This window comes from Gracilinanus agilis, chromosome 3 (assembly GCF_016433145.1).
Source record: "Gracilinanus agilis isolate LMUSP501 chromosome 3, AgileGrace, whole genome shotgun sequence".
Lineage (NCBI taxonomy): Eukaryota > Metazoa > Chordata > Mammalia > Didelphimorphia > Didelphidae > Gracilinanus > Gracilinanus agilis.
In genome coordinates, this window is record NC_058132.1 from 640743649 (window position 1) to 640760948 (window position 17300).

General features: G+C 57.3%; 1 protein-coding gene across 2 annotated transcripts; it reads right to left on the reverse strand.

The window, feature by feature from the left end:
• Nucleotides 1-150: 150 nt before the first annotated feature.
• BDH1 (3-hydroxybutyrate dehydrogenase 1) lies at nucleotides 151-16961 on the reverse strand. Of its 2 annotated transcripts, none has more exons than XM_044670873.1 (7): nucleotides 16757-16961; nucleotides 13608-13725; nucleotides 11470-11542; nucleotides 10799-10909; nucleotides 7208-7349; nucleotides 3635-3787; nucleotides 151-1167 (listed from the first exon to the last, which is right to left on the reverse strand). In XM_044670873.1, the coding sequence occupies exons 2-7, from the start codon at nucleotides 13679-13681 to the stop codon at nucleotides 698-700; spliced, it is 1023 nt and encodes a 340-aa protein (XP_044526808.1). In that variant the 5' UTR covers nucleotides 13682-13725; nucleotides 16757-16961; the 3' UTR covers nucleotides 151-697. The 2 variants fall into 2 exon arrangements, with proteins under 2 accessions (XP_044526808.1, XP_044526809.1); XM_044670874.1 differs by lacking the exon at nucleotides 16757-16961 and adding an exon at nucleotides 16424-16569.
• Between the last annotated feature and the right edge of the window lie 339 nt (nucleotides 16962-17300).

A 17300-nucleotide genomic window follows, 5' to 3' on the forward strand; every position in this document is an offset into this window, starting at 1 on the left:
GGGGGGGGGGGGGGGGGGGGGGGGGGGGGGGGGGGGGGAGGGAGGATGAAAGAGAGACAGGAGAGGGGGAGGGAGAGGGAGAGTGGCCAGAGAGAAAGGTGGGCAAAGAGAGAGGGAGGAAGAAAGGGGGAGAGGGACAGAGACCTAGAAGGGGACGAGAAAGAAAAGTGGAGGGGAGGGAGGGAGAGAAGAAAAGAAACAGACAGAAGAGGAGGAAGAGGGAGACAATCTAAGCTGAAATGACTGGCCTGAAATCTGCCAGGGCTCGCCTGGGATGCTCAATTCTCAATTCCTGGCGGGTGAATGGAGGGGGTGCAAGAGCCAAAGGAATTCCCTTGCTCTGTGCTGGGCACAGCCCGGTGCTGCTGCTGCTGCGGCAAGAAAAGGCACTTGATACACTGCCTGAATGAATGAGTGACTGAATGAGCTCCTCACAAGGGAGGGCTGGAAGCTGCTGATCTTTGGCTTGGCTGGCTGGAGAAGCCTCTTCCAGAGTTTTGGTGGGTTGCGTGTTGGCCTTCCTCACCGTTTCCCTTTGGCAGAGACAAGCACTGCTCTGTGCTTCCTGGCTGGTGCCAGGGGTCGGGGCTGGGGCTGGGGTCGGGGGGAGCCGGCCCAGGAAGACAAGGCCGAGGCCCTGGCCTGCCAAGGGCCCCACTTGAGCGTCGACGGTCCCCGGCCTCTGCCCTGCTCTCCCTCAGTGGATGTAGAGCATGTCCGAGATGGCTCCCGGGGTGTGGGTCATGATTTGCATCCGCAGCCACCAGTAGTAGTCCATGGGGTGGTAGCGGGTGTAGGGCCTGGCGGAGGTCAGCGCGTGCTGGACGGCTCGGATCACAGAGCTGGTGTCGGTGGAGCCGCTGTTGCAGTAACTCTCCATCTTGGTGACGCTTTCCTCGAAGTACTCCCGGCCGTAGTCCTGGCGCACCACCTCGGGCAGGTTGTTCCACATCATGTTGGCGATGGCCCGGATGCGCTCGGGGCTGTAGAGGCTGGTGGCCGCGATGAAGTTCCCCGGCTCCACCACGCTGACCCTGACGCCCAGCGGGTACATCTCGTAGCGGAGGCAGTCCGAGAAGGCCTCCACCCCGTACTTGGTGATGCAGTAGGGGGAGCGCGAAGGGCTGCTCATCCTGCCCAGCATGCTGCTGATGTTCACCACCCGGCCTGCAGAGGGGACACCAAGGGCTGTGTGGGGACGGCCGCCATGGAGAGCCGGGCCCGCCTCGGGAGATGGGGCAAACCACCCCCCCTCCCCGTGCCCTCAGCGGCCAGATGACCACCAGCAAGAGATTTGGGTCAAGCCAAAGCTGGCTGCACTGGAGCGTCTCAGGTCCCTCCCGGCTCTGGAATCTCTCCCTCCTCTCTCTCTCCGTGTCTGTCTCTCTCCCTCCCTCCTTCTCTATCTCCATGTGTCTATCTCTATTTCTCTATCTCCCTCTCTCCTCTCTGCCTGTCTCTTTCCCTCTCCCTGTCTCTTTATCTCTCTATCTCCATGTGTCTATCTCTATTTCTCTACTTCTCCCTCTCTCTCTCTCTCTCTTTATCTCTCTAGCTCCATGCGTCTCTCTCTCTCTCTTCCTCTCCTTCTCTCTCCCTGTCTCTCTCTTTATCTCTCTGTCTCTCTCTCTTTATCTCTCCCTCTCTCAGCCCTCACCAAAGTCTGGAGATCTGCCCGTCTGTGGGGTCATTTGGGTCCAGGCTCCGTGGCCCATCCCAGGAAGATGGAACTCCCCAGGCCAACCCCTTCATTTTATCAAGGAGGGAGTCAGGCTTGAACTCGTCCACGGGTTGCAGAGAGGGAGAAGCCTCCGAGCTTGGCTGAAACCCGGGCCCTCAGCTCGCAGCTCCATTGCTCCTTCCTCAAGGGCTCCCCCATCCATCTTGGCCCCAGGCCCAGCCTTGCCCTCGGTCCCTCACACCACCCCCAATCATCGCCAGCTCTCGTTGCTTCTCTACATTTTCCCTGCATCCCTTGCCTTGGCTCTCCTCCCCCAGCCCATCTTCTCTTCAGCAGCCCCACCTGGGGCTTCCTAATTATGCACCCCTCTCTGCTCACTCAGCCTCCGTAGCCCTCCGCGTGCCTAGTATGGCCTTCCCCTACCTTCCCAGTCTTCTCTCCCATGATTCCCCTGCTCTGTTCCTGCCCATTGACCAGGCCAGCTTCCCTGAGCCTGTCCGGCCACATCCCACAGCCCCGTGGTCTGGCGATGTCTCCCTCCTCCTATGTACTTCTCAGAAACCTTCTTGGCTTTCAAAGCCCAGGACAGGGCCACCTCCTCCAGGAAGCCTTTGCTCCCTCCCAGCCTAGAAGCCTCAGGCTGCCCTTTGCCATCTCCCATCATCCTCTGGGCCACCATGTTCTCTAGAACATGAGCTCCGTGAAGGCAAGGACTCTCCCATCTCCGCTTTCTGCCCCCAGCCTCCAGCAAAGTGGCCCGTACATAGGAGACCCCTAATAAGTGGGGGTCCCCCTGGAGGGTGATTGGGAGGATGGGTGGAGATGAGTCAGGCAGGCAGAGGGATGATGGGTAGAAGATGGAGGACAGAGAGCTAAGTGGAGGGATGGGGGAGTGGTGGACAGACAGTAGGCAGATTCCTGACGAAGTAGCTGTGTAGGCTGGCAAGGCCCAGGGGCAGATTTGCACTCGTGCCAGCCCTCTGCAGGACGCCACCACCATGCCCTGAGGTCACCCTAGCCAGAGGAGGAGCACGTGCTAAAAGGTCTTTCCCACCCAGAACCCCCTGAAACTTCGGGGACCCCTCATATTGACAGCGTTAATACCAGGGACGGGGCAGGGGCAAGGGCAATCAGGGAAGACTTCTGAGCTGCGCTTGGGGGGGGGCAAAGACCCTCCCAGGCATGTCAGATGGGGGCAGTTTGGCTAGAGGGCAGGAGTATGAAGGGGAGCCACGTCATGCCAAGAAGGGAGAGAGGAGCCATGTCTGAAGGGTTCTGAATGCCAGATGGATGGAGAAGCTGGTCAGACCTCAGCATGGCAGTCTAATGGCTTAGAGGTTCCTGTTCTTGACTGCTCTGGGCCCAGGGAGCCCCCCAAGTTCTCTCAGGGAAGACGTTGGGTCATTCAAGGCCACCTGGGGGTGTCCTAACTGGGTGCCCCTCCTGCCCCTGGGCACTGGTAGGTGCTTGTGCTTTTCTAACCTCCTAACACTTCCACCTCAGAGGGAAGGCAAGAACCTAGCTGGGGAGTCAGATGATCTGGGTTCAAATTGGCCCAACTCCTGCCTGAGCAGCTCCCTTCTCTGTGGGTTGAGGCAAGCAGGCTGATTTTTATTTTTTTAAGCCCTCACCTTCCGTCTTGGAGTCAATACTATGTATTGGCTCCAAGGCAGAAGAGTGATCAGGGGTAGGCAATGGGGGGTCAAGTGACTTGCCCAGGGTCACACAGCTGGGAAGTGTCTGAGGCCAGATTGGAACCCAGGACCTTCCGTCTCTAGGCCTGGCTCTCCATCCACTGAGCCAGCTAGCTGCCCCCTAAGGGGGCCGCTTTTGAGGAGTTGGGGTCAGACGCTCTGGGCTGGAGGATAGAACCCGTCTTGGCCATCCCCCAGGGGCCAGCGCTGCCCATCTGGGCTTCGGACACCCGTTAGGGGCACAGGGGGCCTCGCTCACCTTTGGCCCTCCGGATGAGCGGGAGGCAAGCCTTGGTCGTTCGGATCGTCCCCCACAGATTCACTTCAGCAATCTCCTTGTAGGTCTCCATGCTGGTGAACTCCACCTCGCCGAAGGTGGAAATGCCTGCGTTGTTCACCAGCCCCCAGAGCCCTGGAACGACACGAGAGAAGGGCTCTGGGGGCCGTCCAACCACCTGCCTTCTGTCCAGCTGAGCTGCCTCCTCTGACCCTCGGGGTCCCACCTCCCAGGGTCCTTCGGGACTCTCGCCCCATGCCCATGCATTGCTGGGCACCCACTGTGTGCTGGGCACAGGGGGCAAAGATGGAGAGAGAGACTGCCTGATGCCCTCGGCGCTTCCGTTCTACAGGTGGAGACAACCCAGAGGATTGGTTAGAAGAGAGGAACAAGGCAAAGGCAAGGGGGATTCAGGGGCAGAAACCTAGTGGTGGGGGCACAGCCTGGTAAAGATGCCGAGGTGGGAGATGATACCCGTTTCATGGGTACGGAGCAGTGAGGAAGCCTTGGCTGGACCAGAAAGTACAAGAGAGCTGGAGCCAGCCTGGTGATTGTTGTCCATTTGTGTCCGACTCTCTAGGACCCCGCTGGGGGCTCGCTTGGCAGAGATACTGGGGAGCAGAGTCCATTGAAGCTCCCCGGGGCCGCCTGGGAAGGCCTGGCTCTGCCTCTGGCAGCGTCTTCCTCCCGAGATGCCGTGGGAGGTGTTGTGAGGAAGATAAGACTAGTTATTGATTAGGTATTAAGATGTATCTAGCAGGAAGGAGCTGGAGCTGGGAATTCCAGGATGGAATGAGGGAGCAGGAAGAAGGGACTTGTGCTCTGGGAAGGACTCCATTGGGGGTTAACACCAACTGTGGTTAGCCCTGGGAGCACTCAGAGTAAAAGGACATCCTGTATCCTGATTTTCCCTGGGATCCTGTGTGGTGGCATCTAGCAGAGAGAAGATCAACAGTCCTGTGCCAAGGAAGAGGAGAAGTTTGAGATCTGGTGGACAGAGTCTTGAGCACACCTTCTCTACTTGGTACCTGAGACCACCGTGGCTCTTGGCATCCAGAGATCATCAGTGGATTGCAGTGACAATCCCAAAGCCACAAAGGCCCCAGCTGAGCTGCTCAAGCCTGGCAGGTTCCAGGTCTGAGGCAGCCACCCAGAGACTCCACTGCTCCTTGGGCCCTGCCAGTTTAGATTACTAAGTTAGTGTAGAAATAGGTCTTCCCTCTCCCTGTGGGTTATATCATTAGACTTAAGGTTTTAGAGTAGACATCCCTATCCTACCTTTTAGTTGTTCATAATTAAACCCAGTTATATCCTGTTACCTTGTCTGTTGGATTCAAAGCCTCTGGCCCAGGGTGACAGTTGGCTAACTGTCCTTTGTCAGTTAGGAGCAGCTTGGCTGTTCAGATCCCCATGTCCAGGTCTAGTCTCTCATAAATCCCAGTGTGTGTTCTCACAGACCACTTAGTTTATTTATAATATCCCTGGTGACCCCATTACCTTTACTTATATTTTCTGCAGAGGTCAGAGGTTCGTGCCAGGGTCTGAGAAGCAAACATGCCCAGGCCACCGCTGCCCCTCAAGGAACACCAGGGCACCTGCTCCAGGGGACGACGGAGACGACAAGGAGCCCCCGGGGCAGCTGCCCCAGCTGGGCTTCCCTTCTGGCTCTCCCACGAGGCACCGGGCCACGCAGGGAAGGAGAGAGTCCCCTGAAGCAGCCTTGCAAGTGAGCCAAAGTAGTGGCAAAGGCGGCCCTCTGCCCCCTCCTCTGGGCACCTGCTGTTCTCCAGTTACTCTCCCACCTCTGAGCCTTTGCATGGGTCGGCCCCAGACCCTCCTGGACATGCTTTTACCCACATCCCCACCCAGATAACCCTTTTCCACCTTCCAGCGACTGGCAAAAGGCTTGGTGTGTGGCACGTGCACGTCTACACATGCATGCACACACACGCACACAATAACACGTTTGCTGAGCCACAGCCAGGCCTTGGCAAAGGTCACCAGGGAACGAACGTTACCGGCAGAATTTGAACCCACGGCCTTCATGCCAGCCCCTGGATCCTAGCCGTCCCACCACACCGCCCAGAATGGGCTTAGCGTCACCCCCGAGCACACTGTCGGAGCCCCAGAAGCACTGGCTCCCTGGCTTGTGGGGCCTGGCCCACCGGTCTGCTCTGGGCCGTCCAAGCCCGTCCCCATGGCCCAGAGGAAGAGCCCGAGGCTTAGAGAGGAGGGGCGCTGCCTCCTGACCCAATGATCTGCCCCTGGCACACAACGAGAGGAGTGGCGGGGTGGGAGCTGGGCACGGCCTCCCCAGCGGGCCAGTCTGCCTTTCCTGACCTCTGAACCCCCACGTGGGGCTCCTTTAAAGGCCCTTTAGAGGGGGGGACCCCGACTTTCTTCTAACGAAAGCATCTGTCTCTGTCACTGCCTCCTGCCATCACCCTCCGAGGCCCAGGGAGGTCAAAGCCAGCCTGGCTCAGGCCCAAAGCCGTAGCAGGCCGGGTACCTGCTTGCTCCCTGCTCTGTGCCTCCTTCCATGGGGAGAGTCAAGGCATGGGGCCAGCTGGGAATCGGGAGGATGGGCCACAGCCCCGATGCCTGGACTCTTGCTAGGAGACCTTGGTCTAGTCACGTGCCCTCTCCAGGCCTTAGACTCCACCCTTGTGCAATGACAGGGGACAAAGAGGTCGTTAAAGCCCTGCTGATCCTTCCTGGCAGCCGGGGCCCAGGGCGCAGAGCTCGCCACCCATCCCTAGCCGGCGTTCTCGGCGTATCTCCCAGAGGGAGACGTGGCTGGGGAGACGAGTGGCTCCGGTCAGCTGACGGCTGAAATTTAGCCCCACGCGTCCTGCTGCCTCAGCACAGCGGCTGCCTCTGGCTTGGGGCAATCACAGGAGAGGAGGCTGGGCGGGCAGACCCTGGACATGTCACTGAACACCACTTGGCCCCTCTAGATCGGGGATCCAACCCTGCAGGGCCGCTACGTGTCACGATTCATGCGAATGTGCCACACGGCTGCCCTTGAGCCGGCCCAGCGCGTGGCACCCTCGGGCTGAGCCCCCACTGCCTCTGAGGCCCAGGAAAGGGGGTGCTCCAGGCATGCCTAGGCTGGGGAGGGAGGGAAGGGCCCCCGCTCTACCCCTGGGTGGTGGCAGGGATGGGTCCGCCTCCCGGAAGATTTGTCTTAGTAAAACACTCTGCTTCCCAGGAGGCTTTCCTCCCATCAATCCCATTCAGGCCAATGGACATTTATTTGGCACCCACTGCATGCCAAGCCTTGTGCCGAGGCCCCAGGAGCTCACCGACAGGTGCACGGATAGGAAATGGAAAAGCGAAGGAGTCCTGCCCAGCTGCTGCGGGGATTGGGAGACAATTCAGACGGTCCCCAAAGCCCTAAATCCAAGGGGTTCCAGGGAGGGAGGTGACCGTGGGCCTCTGCGTTAGGCCTAAAGCCTCTCCTGGCCCTCCTCCTCCTCCTCAGCATGTCATTCCCAGTCTGGCACCTCAGGAAACCTCGGCCTTCAAGGCCCAGCCTGGACCGGTCCCGCCTACCTTTCTCCGGGTCCTTCAGGCTCTCCCGGATTGTCTTCACGGCCTTTTCTACCTCCGAACTCTGGCAGACGTCCAGCTGGACGGTCTGCATGCGCTCGCTCTTCATGTTGTCCAGCTCCTCGACCCCTTTTCCTCCCTTTTCCTAGACACAAAAGCCCGGCGTCAGGACTCTGGCCTCCGCCCAGGCAGAAAGGGGCCAAGCAGGCCAGTGGGCAGGGTCAGACGGGGCCTTCGGTAGGACTCCCAGGAACATCCTGGGGACCAGAGAGGGAGAGAACCCTCAGAGGAGCCCCAATTCCAGCCTCACCCTCGAAGGCCGCGGCGACCATCGGCTCCGTCCCACCCCGGAAAGGGGACTCTCCAGGACGTCCCCGGGCTGACCAACCTTCCAGCCTTTCCAGGAGAGCCCAGGGAGGGGAACCCCCCCAAATGGATCCAGAGAACTCCTCCAACTCTCTGTCTGTAAAATGGGGGGCCTCGAGGGCCCCTTCCCCCTCAGGGTCTGCATTCATGGGAAGAAGGAAACAGTAGAACCTCCCAAACCGTCCTTGGTTTCTGTTTCTCTGCCAAGGAGAAAGGACAGGCCAACGTGGCTCCGCCTCCGGCCACCCTCATTCAGGCCAGCCACTGGGCCAGGCAGCCCTCTCCTGTAGGCCTTGGAGCCCCTGAAGCTACAGCTTCCGACCGGAAGATCTGGGAGAAGCCAGGAGGCCCCAGAGGCCCGGAGAAGGGCCACAGTCATCCTGATTTTTTAAAAAAGAGGGTACAGCTAGGGAGCACAGTGGATAGAACACCAGGCCTGGAGTCAGGAAGACCCGAGTTCAAATTCAGCCTCAGACATTTACTAGCCGGGTGACCCTGGGCAAGTCATTTCACCCATTGGCCTCAGTGTCCTCATCTGCAAAATGAGGTGGAGAAGGAAATGGCAAACCACTCCAGGATCTTTGCCCAGAAGACCCCAAAGGGGGTCACAAAGAGTCAGACGGAACTGAAACGACCGAGCCACAAAGAAGGCCCAGAGCAGCAACGAGTGCCTGGACTCCCTCCAGGACAAGACAAGCCGGACTCCCGAGGGAGAGGCCTCTCGGACGTCAGCCCGCCATCTTCCAGCCTCCTCGCTGTGCCGGCGGAAACAGCGTCGCGGGCGAGTCCTCGATGGTCTCTGCCAGCTTGTGGGGAAGGCCCCGGTCTGCACCCTTGTCTTATCGTGGCATGGGGAAGGGCAGCTCTGGCACACTTGGCAAATGTCCAGACGAGACGGGGCTGGGAGAGCCGACACGCCAGAGGAGTCGGAGCGTCACAATGCCTGGGAAGCGAAGCCGTTGTTCTGCTTCTGGCCACATGGCAGCGGAACCGATTGCTGGTCCCTGAGCCCATGTTGCGGGCATTCAGGAGACTCCAGACCACGTCCGGAGCTCAAAATCAGGGCAAGAGCACAAGCCCGGCCGGAGAGAGGCTGGCCTGGGTGCCCCACTTTGTCCCTCAGATGTCCGTGTGGCCTTGGGGAAGTCTCGGGCCCTCAGTTCTCTCGTCTGTCAAACAAGAGTTGGGTTGGGCCTCCGAGGCCCTTTCTGACGTCAGCCTTCTGTGAGTCTACTTTGAAAATTCAGACAAAGGCCCCCATGGCTCTGGGGTTTGGGCAAGGATCCAAAGCTCGGGGACTTGGGACGGGCGTGCGGAGCCAGGACGAGTTTTCCTGCCCAGGAACCCCCAGAGCTGGCAGGCTGCATGCCAGGAAAGGGCCTGGGGACAGACAGACAGAGTGGACTTTGGCTGGGGCACTGCCTACCTGGGACCTTAACTGCAGAAGCCAGGGCAGAGACCCCAAAGGAAATGTGAAGAGGGGGGAGGGGGAGGAAGGAGATGCAGAACCCCAGCTGAGACCTTGGCCAACAGGGAGAGGCTAGGGAGCAGAGCCCCCACCAATCCTGGCAGAAGAGGGAGGGAGCAGTCCTGTCCTTCAAACAGCCCAGTCAACTAATACATTGCTGGTGGAGCTGCAATCTGATCCAGTCATGCCGAAGAGCAGTTTGGAACCATGTTCCAAGGACTCAGATCCGTCAATACCATCCCAAAGACATCCGAAAAAGGGGGGAAGGGCCTCTCTGGGCAAAAATATTTAGAGCTGCTTTTAGGGGTGGCTGAGAATTGGAAACTGAGGGGCTGTTGTGGTCTGTGCTGGTGCTGGAATACTATTGTGCTGCAGGGGAAGGGCATCCTCTCCCAGGATCCCGCATGAGGTCCTGCCTGCATTGCTGAGCTACGCCACGCATGTCACCTAGCGTTGGGTCACGGGACTGCGGCCTACGCACTAGATCCAGACAGGACTGAATGTGCCCCAGAAGGGAGACAAGGAAGTGCGCTCTCTGTCTCGGTGGTCCTGCCAAGGAGCTTGCGTGCTGGGGTGCTGCTGTAGAGGCCCCCTAGCTAGCTGGACTCGATCTCTCTGCTTTGACCTACCCAAGGGATTCTAATAAACTTGATAACAATCGGAGGCCAGAGTCCTCAGCGCACGATTGCACCTGTAAGAAACGGCAAGCAGGAGGATTTCAGAAAAACCTGCAAAGACCTGAAAGCACTGAAGCAAAGCAAAAGGAGCAGAACCAGCAGAACCCCGCACACAGCACCAGCTGGGAATGGCCGGGTTATTCTCAGCAATGCTGTGATCCAAGACAATCCCTGAGACTCCTGATGAAAAATGCCAACTGCCCTCCTCGAAGAGCTGATCTGAACCCAGGCCGAAACCCCATCATCTCTTTCCCCCTCCTTTTTCTTCTTCTTCCTCTTCTTCTTCTTCCTCCTCCTCCCTTTTCTTCTCTTCCACAAAACGATGCCATCTCATGTGAGAGGGAAGGTGGGAAGGAAGGAAAGAGTCTGGAACTCAAAACTTAAAAAATTCACGTTAAACTATTGTTTTTACGTGTAATTGGGGGAAAAATAGTCGTGTCCAGGAGCTTTCCCTGCCCTCTAGTGAAATCCATTGGTGGCCCAGACCTCTGCTAGGGGCGTACGTGTGTGTGGGGAGGGCACGTGTCTGTGTAAGGCTTCAAGCATACGGGCTTCAGTGTGTTGGCAAATGTCTGTGAGAAGAGCACGGGATGCAAAGTCATAGCCTCACATTTGAATCTTGGCTTTGGGAAAGTCATTTTCCTCAGTTTCCTCATCTGCAAAATAGGGCAGTTTGGCCCCGAGGGCCATCCAAGCTCCAGAGAATCAAGAGAACACGATTGCCCCACCAGCAGTGCTGCCAGCATTGGAGTGACTGCATGAACGAGCAAGCCAGGGTCTGGGTTCCCATCTTAAGACTTTAGGTTGGACCAGGGACCCAGCAGCCCAGGAGGTTCTGGAGAGATGCAGCCTATGATGAGCCGTGAGAAATGTGTGGGGCCACGAGATGTGGCTCCTTCCCTAAAGGTAGGCAAAGCATGAGAGGGGCAGAGGAGCAGGCGCCGTGGCTCTCCCCAGGATCCTCTCTTCCTTCTCAGGGAGAGCACAGGAGGGGCAGAGGAGCAGACGCCATGGCCCTCCGTGCCCCTCCCTCAACCCCGGCCCCCCCACCCCCCCTTCCCTGAGGAAGGCTCAGGGTCCTACCTTGAAAAGACAGCCGGCGAACACTCGGAAGCCCAGATCATGCAGGTTTTTGGCCATGGTGAAGCCAAAGCCAGAGTCGCAGCCCGTGATAAACACGGCTTTATCGCTGATCTGTGAGGAAGGCCCAAGCACACAGCATAACGGGGAGGCGGGTTAATGAACCGGCTCAGAAACCTGCCATCCCAAAGGCCGAGGAGGAGGAGGGGAACCCCGAGGGCAGGGACGACTCCAAAGGGAGTTAAGGGTGATCAGCATGAATGGGGGCTCGCCCGCAGATGGGAGAAGCCTGAGCCTGCATCCAACGTACACAGCAGCTAGCTACTTAATAAATGTCCTGGAGGAGGCAGGGCCAAGATGGCGGTTTATATTTATGGGGTTCTCCTGGCCAACAGAGTCCCCCAGCCATCTTGCTAGCTGGTTTCAGGAAGAAGCCAGAAGTTCTTCATTCGAGTCTAGGAAATGGTTGCAGCCCCTCAAGCCTGCACCCGACCCTGCCATAGAACCTTGGGCTATCAAGACCTAAGCCCGGGTCCCAATACCAGTCTCCCCACCAAGGCTGCGAATTCTGCTCAGGGGTCCCAGGCCCTCCCCCCACCTCTCTCCCAGTCTAAAGGCCTGGCATCGATGGGCATCATCTGCCCAGGCACAGCATGACTAGGAGCTCTGCTCACCTCTGTTTTTTGGGTAGAATAGGACCTTTGGCCAGCCAGGGTGGAGTGTGGATCGAAGAGCTCCTGGCCAGGCCTACAAGGAAGGACAGAGCAGTGAGGGGCAGAGAGCAGGTGCTGACTGCCTGGGCTACAAGGATGCTGCAGCAGCTTAGCTTAGCTGGAGCCTGCCTCGAACTTCTCCCTCTGCCATGGGCAGCCAAGGCCCAAGAAGGCAGGCAGACAGGAAGGGGCAGACGCCCTGGGCAGGTGGCTGCAGAGGGCAGTCCAGGCCGGGGAGGAGCTTGTGGATTTGTGCCACCTGAGCCCACCCTGGCCGACCCCTGAACAGGCAGGTGTTGGGGGCAGCCCGGGGCTGCCCCAGAGCTGGGTCAGATGTGCCAGCGAGGGAAGGCGGTATAGACAGGTGAGTTCTTTCTCCTGTGACCTAGACGTCTGCAGGCCCCTCAACCAGTCCTGGCTGGCTGGGCCATCTCTTCTGGATTCTCTCCAGCTTGTCCTTCCCTGAACCGAGCATTATTTCCACGTGGGGTCTGCCCAGGGCCACAGGTGACTTCCTTGTCCCAGGAGTCAGATGACTTGGCCGACTCCTGCTGAGCTCATAGTCCGCTCCAGGGTCCAGATTTCTACCACACTGACTACCCTCCAGTCATTCTTCATGCCCTCAATTGTACGTTCAGGACCCCCTTTAAGAGATAATTGCCTGGGGTTAGGGGGTCGGGGATCTGACTTTGAACCCTTGGCAAGTTACTTCACTTCTGTTTGCCTCAGTTTTCCCAACCTGTACCATTGGAATAATAGTACCCACCTCGCAGAGTTGTCGCTCTATATAAATTATGAGGAGAAACTGGGTTCCGAGAGGGGATGGGGAGGATGCTGCTTGCCCAGGGACATGCTCTTAGAGCCTGGTCTTCCCCAGTGCCAAGCCATGTTCCTGATAACCCAGCTCCTGTCCCTTCATGTCTTTGATGTCGGGGTCCCAGAAAGCTCCAGGGCCTCAAGATGAACGAATCTGCCCTTGGATGGTTCCTCTTAAAGGGCAACAACTCCTGGGATATGTCCGGGCCTCCACTATCCTCCCAGATGGGGGCCAAGTCACATTCCATTCCCCAATGACCCTTCCAAATGCCCTTTCCAGAGCGGCTTCTGGTCTGCTTGCCTGGGCAGAGCCCTGGCAGCTGCTTTGGCTGGGATGGCATCCTGCTGCACTGCCCAGGCAGGCCACTGTGTTCCCTGCTGTCCAGAACAGGACGACCCCTCCTTGGCAGGCAGGACTCCCTGCTTGGGCCCAGGCTTCCCTCTTGCTTCCTGCCTTCCTCCGGCTCACAGTTAGGCAAGACTTTGGACTTGTCCCGAGTCCAAACATGGCTAGAAATATAAAGATGCTGTTCTCTCCCCAGGCCTTGGGAGGGGCAGTGAGGAAGAAGCATCACCCAGACTGGCATCTCGGGTGCTAGGAGCTCAGGCCAGCCTCCCCAGCGTGACCCTGGCAAGAGCTGACCACTGCTCCCCAGCGCCCAGAGGCAGCAAGGGAGAGGTGGCCCTTCCTTGAGAGGAGAAGCCCTTCTTGCCCTGCCCACCACTCTGAAGTCAGCACAGTCTAGCCTACAGGGCCAAATCTTGCCTCACACAGGCCAAATAGCTACTCGCATGACCTTGAGCAAGTCCTTCACCTCTCTAGATCTCAGTTTCCCCATCTGCAAAAAGAGAAGCCTCGGGAGGCCCCTTCCTACTCTGGATCCAAGATTCAAAGACCTTTAGCCATGGAAGGGAATGAGGCTGGTTCTAGGGGTTGATGGTCCAGCCCCCATGGGAGATAGTGCCCGGCTCTGAGAACACGGAGGCCTCTGGCTCCCTCGCTCCCAAGGGCAGACCTTTTCTTCCCATTCCTTTGGCTACAGACAACACAAGCATGATTCCTGCCCCGACCCTCCCATCCTGGGCACTGGCCAGAGCCTGAGGGAGGACTCTGCATCCTGGGGTCCTGTTACCAAGGTATCAGAGGGAAGGGTGCAGAAGGGGTACTTGGCCCAGCTCACCTAAGCTTGGTGCTGCACCATGGGGCAAAGCCCTCGTCAGCCACCCTGGTTACCACTGCCAGAGCCCTCAACAGAGCCGTCCCAGCCCTCTGAGGGTCTTACCTTCTGATGGTCTGGAAACTGAGGAAGTTCCTGGCAAGATGCACCAGAGACCTGGAGAAGCGAGCTGCCAGCATTGTTCCAACTCCCGAGATACTCAAGCTCAAGCTTCTTCTCTAGGCTGTGGAACAGAGTGGAGGGCACTGGCATCAGCAGTGTGATCCCAGAAGCCCTTGGGGCATCAGGCAAGGTGGGCTTGTGCCTAGGCTGCTACAGCCACCACTGAACCCTCCTTAGAAACGAAGAAAGATAATTGAGCAAAACCAGTCACTCAGGTTTTCTTAAATGCTCCCTGTGTACTAGGCACTGTGCCAAGCACTGCACATAAAAACAAAGGCAAATATAAAGAGTGGAATCATAAATACATTAGGCGAACATAGAATAGAACACCTGTCAGATCTCTGGGAAAGGAAGGACTTTAAGACCAAACATTATAAGATGCAAAATGAACAATTTTGATTACATTAAATAAAAAAGGTTTTGTACAAATAACATCAATGCAACCAAAATTAGAAGGGAAGCAACAAACTGAGAAAAAATCTTTATAATAAAATTCTCTGACAACGGTCTAATTTACAAGAAAGCAAGCCATTCTCCAGTTGACAAATGATCAAAGGGCATGAATAGGCAATTCTCGGTTAAAGAAATCAAAACTATCAATAAGCACGTGAAAAAGTGTTCTAAATCCCTCCTGCTTAGAGAAATGTAAATAAAAACAACTCTGAGGTTCCACCTCACACCTAGCAGATTGGCCAATATGGCAGTAAAGGTAAGTGGGTAAATGTTGGAGGGGATGTGGCAAAATTGGGACATTAATGCATTGCTGGTGGAGTTGTGAACTGGTCCAACCATTCTGGAAGGCAATTTGAAATTATGCCCAAAGGGCTATAAAAGACTGCCTGCCTTTTGATCCAGCCATGCCACTGCTGGGTTTGTACCCCAAAGACATAATAAGGAAAAAGACTTGTACCAAAATATTCATAGCCACACTCTTTGTGGTAGCAAAAAAAACTGGAAAATGAGGGGATGCCCTTCAATTGGGGAATGGCTGAACAAATTGTAATATCTGCTGGTAATGGGATACTATTGTGCTCAAAGGAACGATGAACTGGAGGAATTCCATGTGAACTGGAAAGACCTCCAGACACTGATGCAGAGTGAAAGGAACAGATCCAGGAGAACATTGTACACAGAGACTGATACATTGTGGCACAATCAAATGTAACTGACTCTGCTACTAACAGCAACGCAATGACCCAGGACAATCCAGAGGGACTCAGGAGAAAGAACGCTCTCCACATCCGGAGAAAGAACTGTGGGAGCAGAAACGCAGAAGAAAAACATTTTATTTTTTATGGGTATTGGATGTGGGACTTTGGTTTTAAAAAGATTATTACAAAAATGAATAATACGGAAATAAGTATTGAGTGATAATACATGTATAACCCAGTGGAACTGCTTGTTGGCTTTGGGAGCAGGGAGGGAAAAGGAGAGGGAAAGTACATGAATCATATAACCATGGAAAAATTATTAAATAACAACTAAAAAATTAAAAAAAAAAATAAGAAAGGCAGAGCCTCCATTTGAATGTGGGAGACAATTGTGTACATCAAAGATGGACCCAAGGGGAGGCAGAGGGAATCTCAGAGGGAAGATGGCTCCAGAGCAAGGGGAGAGGGCAGGGGAGGGAGCCAAGAACCTTGAATCTCCCAACTAACCAAAACAGCTCAGACCCCTGGGCTCTGTTCTGCCCCTAGAAGTACCCCCTTCACTGGGAGAGAGGCAGGGAGGGTGGGCCCCTCTCTTTCTGGTCTTGGTCATTTCTGAGTTCCCCAACAGATTGGGGGCTTCATCCTCCTAGTCCTGCTTTGGCCTGCTGGACGCTGCCTTCCCACCTTTCCCCAGATTCCTCCGAGTCCTTGTTTCTTTGTGCTCAGGCCACCCTGGATCTCAGCCTTGTTTGTCCTTTTTCTGACTCATCCATATTGCTTCTGGGGTCTCCCATTTCCAGATCTCTCCCTCTCTTCTCCCCCTTCCCATTGAGCCATCATTCAGAGTGAAAAAAAGACAGAAGAGAAAGAGTTCAGCCAGCCATCATACTTAAGGGCAAAGGCAACACTTCACCCCCATAGGCCCCTGCCTTTGCCAACAGGGATGGTGGCACACACTTCCTTGGCTCTCCTTTGGGACCCAGTTTGTTCGGCTCCATGGTGGTTAGTGTTCCTGGCGGCTTCACCGTGGAAGGATTTGGGGCTTGGTCTTTGCTCTTCTGGGTCCTCCCGGCACCTGGCACAGGGCCTGGCAGACAGTGTGGGCTTACTAGATGCCTCTTGCCTGGGCTCCGCCATCTCATTGCGTCCCTACCACGATGGAGGTTCTACTCGCCTCCCTCGGCATGGTGGAGCTCTTCTGTGGTTCCCCATTTGCCATTTCCGGGGCCCGTCACTCTCCCATCAGGGTCCCCCCCAGGCAGTGGGCGGCTCTCCTCTTCCTCAAGCAGTAGATGGTCGTTTCTGGCTTCTTTCTCCAGGTTTTCTCTTATTCTTTCCTTCTTTCCCCCCCTGTCATTGGCTGTAATCTGGCTTCTCTGTTTATCTGCTCCATCCGGGCCTCAAGGGGCTTCCCCCTGCTCTGGGGATGGCCTGGATTAGGCTGTTGGAGCTGACCTGTTCAGGCCAGATCTTCCCCAGCAGTGAGCAGGGGCTGAAGGTACTTCCTCCGGGCCTCCTCTCTACTCCTCCCTGCCAGCTGCCGGCCAGAGCCCTACCCGGGGGCGGTGGCAGCCTTCACCCAGGGATCCCAGTCAGCCAGATTCTTACCGCAGGTCTCAGCGCCAGTAGGTGGAGCTGATCTGCAGATGTGCCCTGAGGCCCGAACCTCCAGAGGCAGAGGCCCTAGATGGGGCGGGGTGGCCCAAGGCTGCGACCAGGCTGCCCCCCTCTCCTCCAGCTGCCTTCCTGCCAGCTGTGGCCAGAGCCCAGGGCCTAGGGCAGCTGCGGTGGCAAGGCCCTCCCCCCAGGCTGGAGCCCTTCCCCCCTCCCCCCCCCCCCCCCCAACCCAGCAACCGCCGAGTCTCAGCACCGGGGGTGGGGGAGGGGCCCTGGAACCTTCTTTCTTTTCCTGAAGGGGAGCCTTCAGCCTTCTCTGCCTACCTTTTATCCCGGCCCTGCCTGTCCTTGGATTTGGGTTTCTTTCCCCCCTGGAAGCGCTTTGCTTTGGCTCGGGGTGGAGGGGTTTCACCGAGGACTCGGCTTGCGTGCTTCTAAGCGGCCATCTTGACTCCCCTCTCGACAGGTCTGGAAAAAGAAGCCCCATGACCAGCTCGGGGATGCTCACCAGCCCCGCCAGCCCCTCAGGGCGGCGGGACAGTCACAAGGTAGCTGAGGAGGAGCCGCTCCCCGGCCAGGCCCGGGAGCATCCAGGGAGGAGTGGCCAGGCCGCAGCCCATTGGTGGAGCGCGGTCCACGCCCGCAGCGCTTCGAGGCGAGCCCAGCAGTTGCGCCAAGGGGCTTGGCTCAATGCTGGACTCGGGTTGGCTGAGAGGTCAGAGGCCCCGCCCCGCCCCGCCCACCCAGACAGCGGCGTGGACCGGAGCGCCTCCTCCCCCTCCCCTCGACGCTGCCACCCCATCCAGGACCGCAGACGAGGTCGACGGCTGCAGCTCCTGCCTCCTCCCCCTCGTCACCCGGCCTCCCG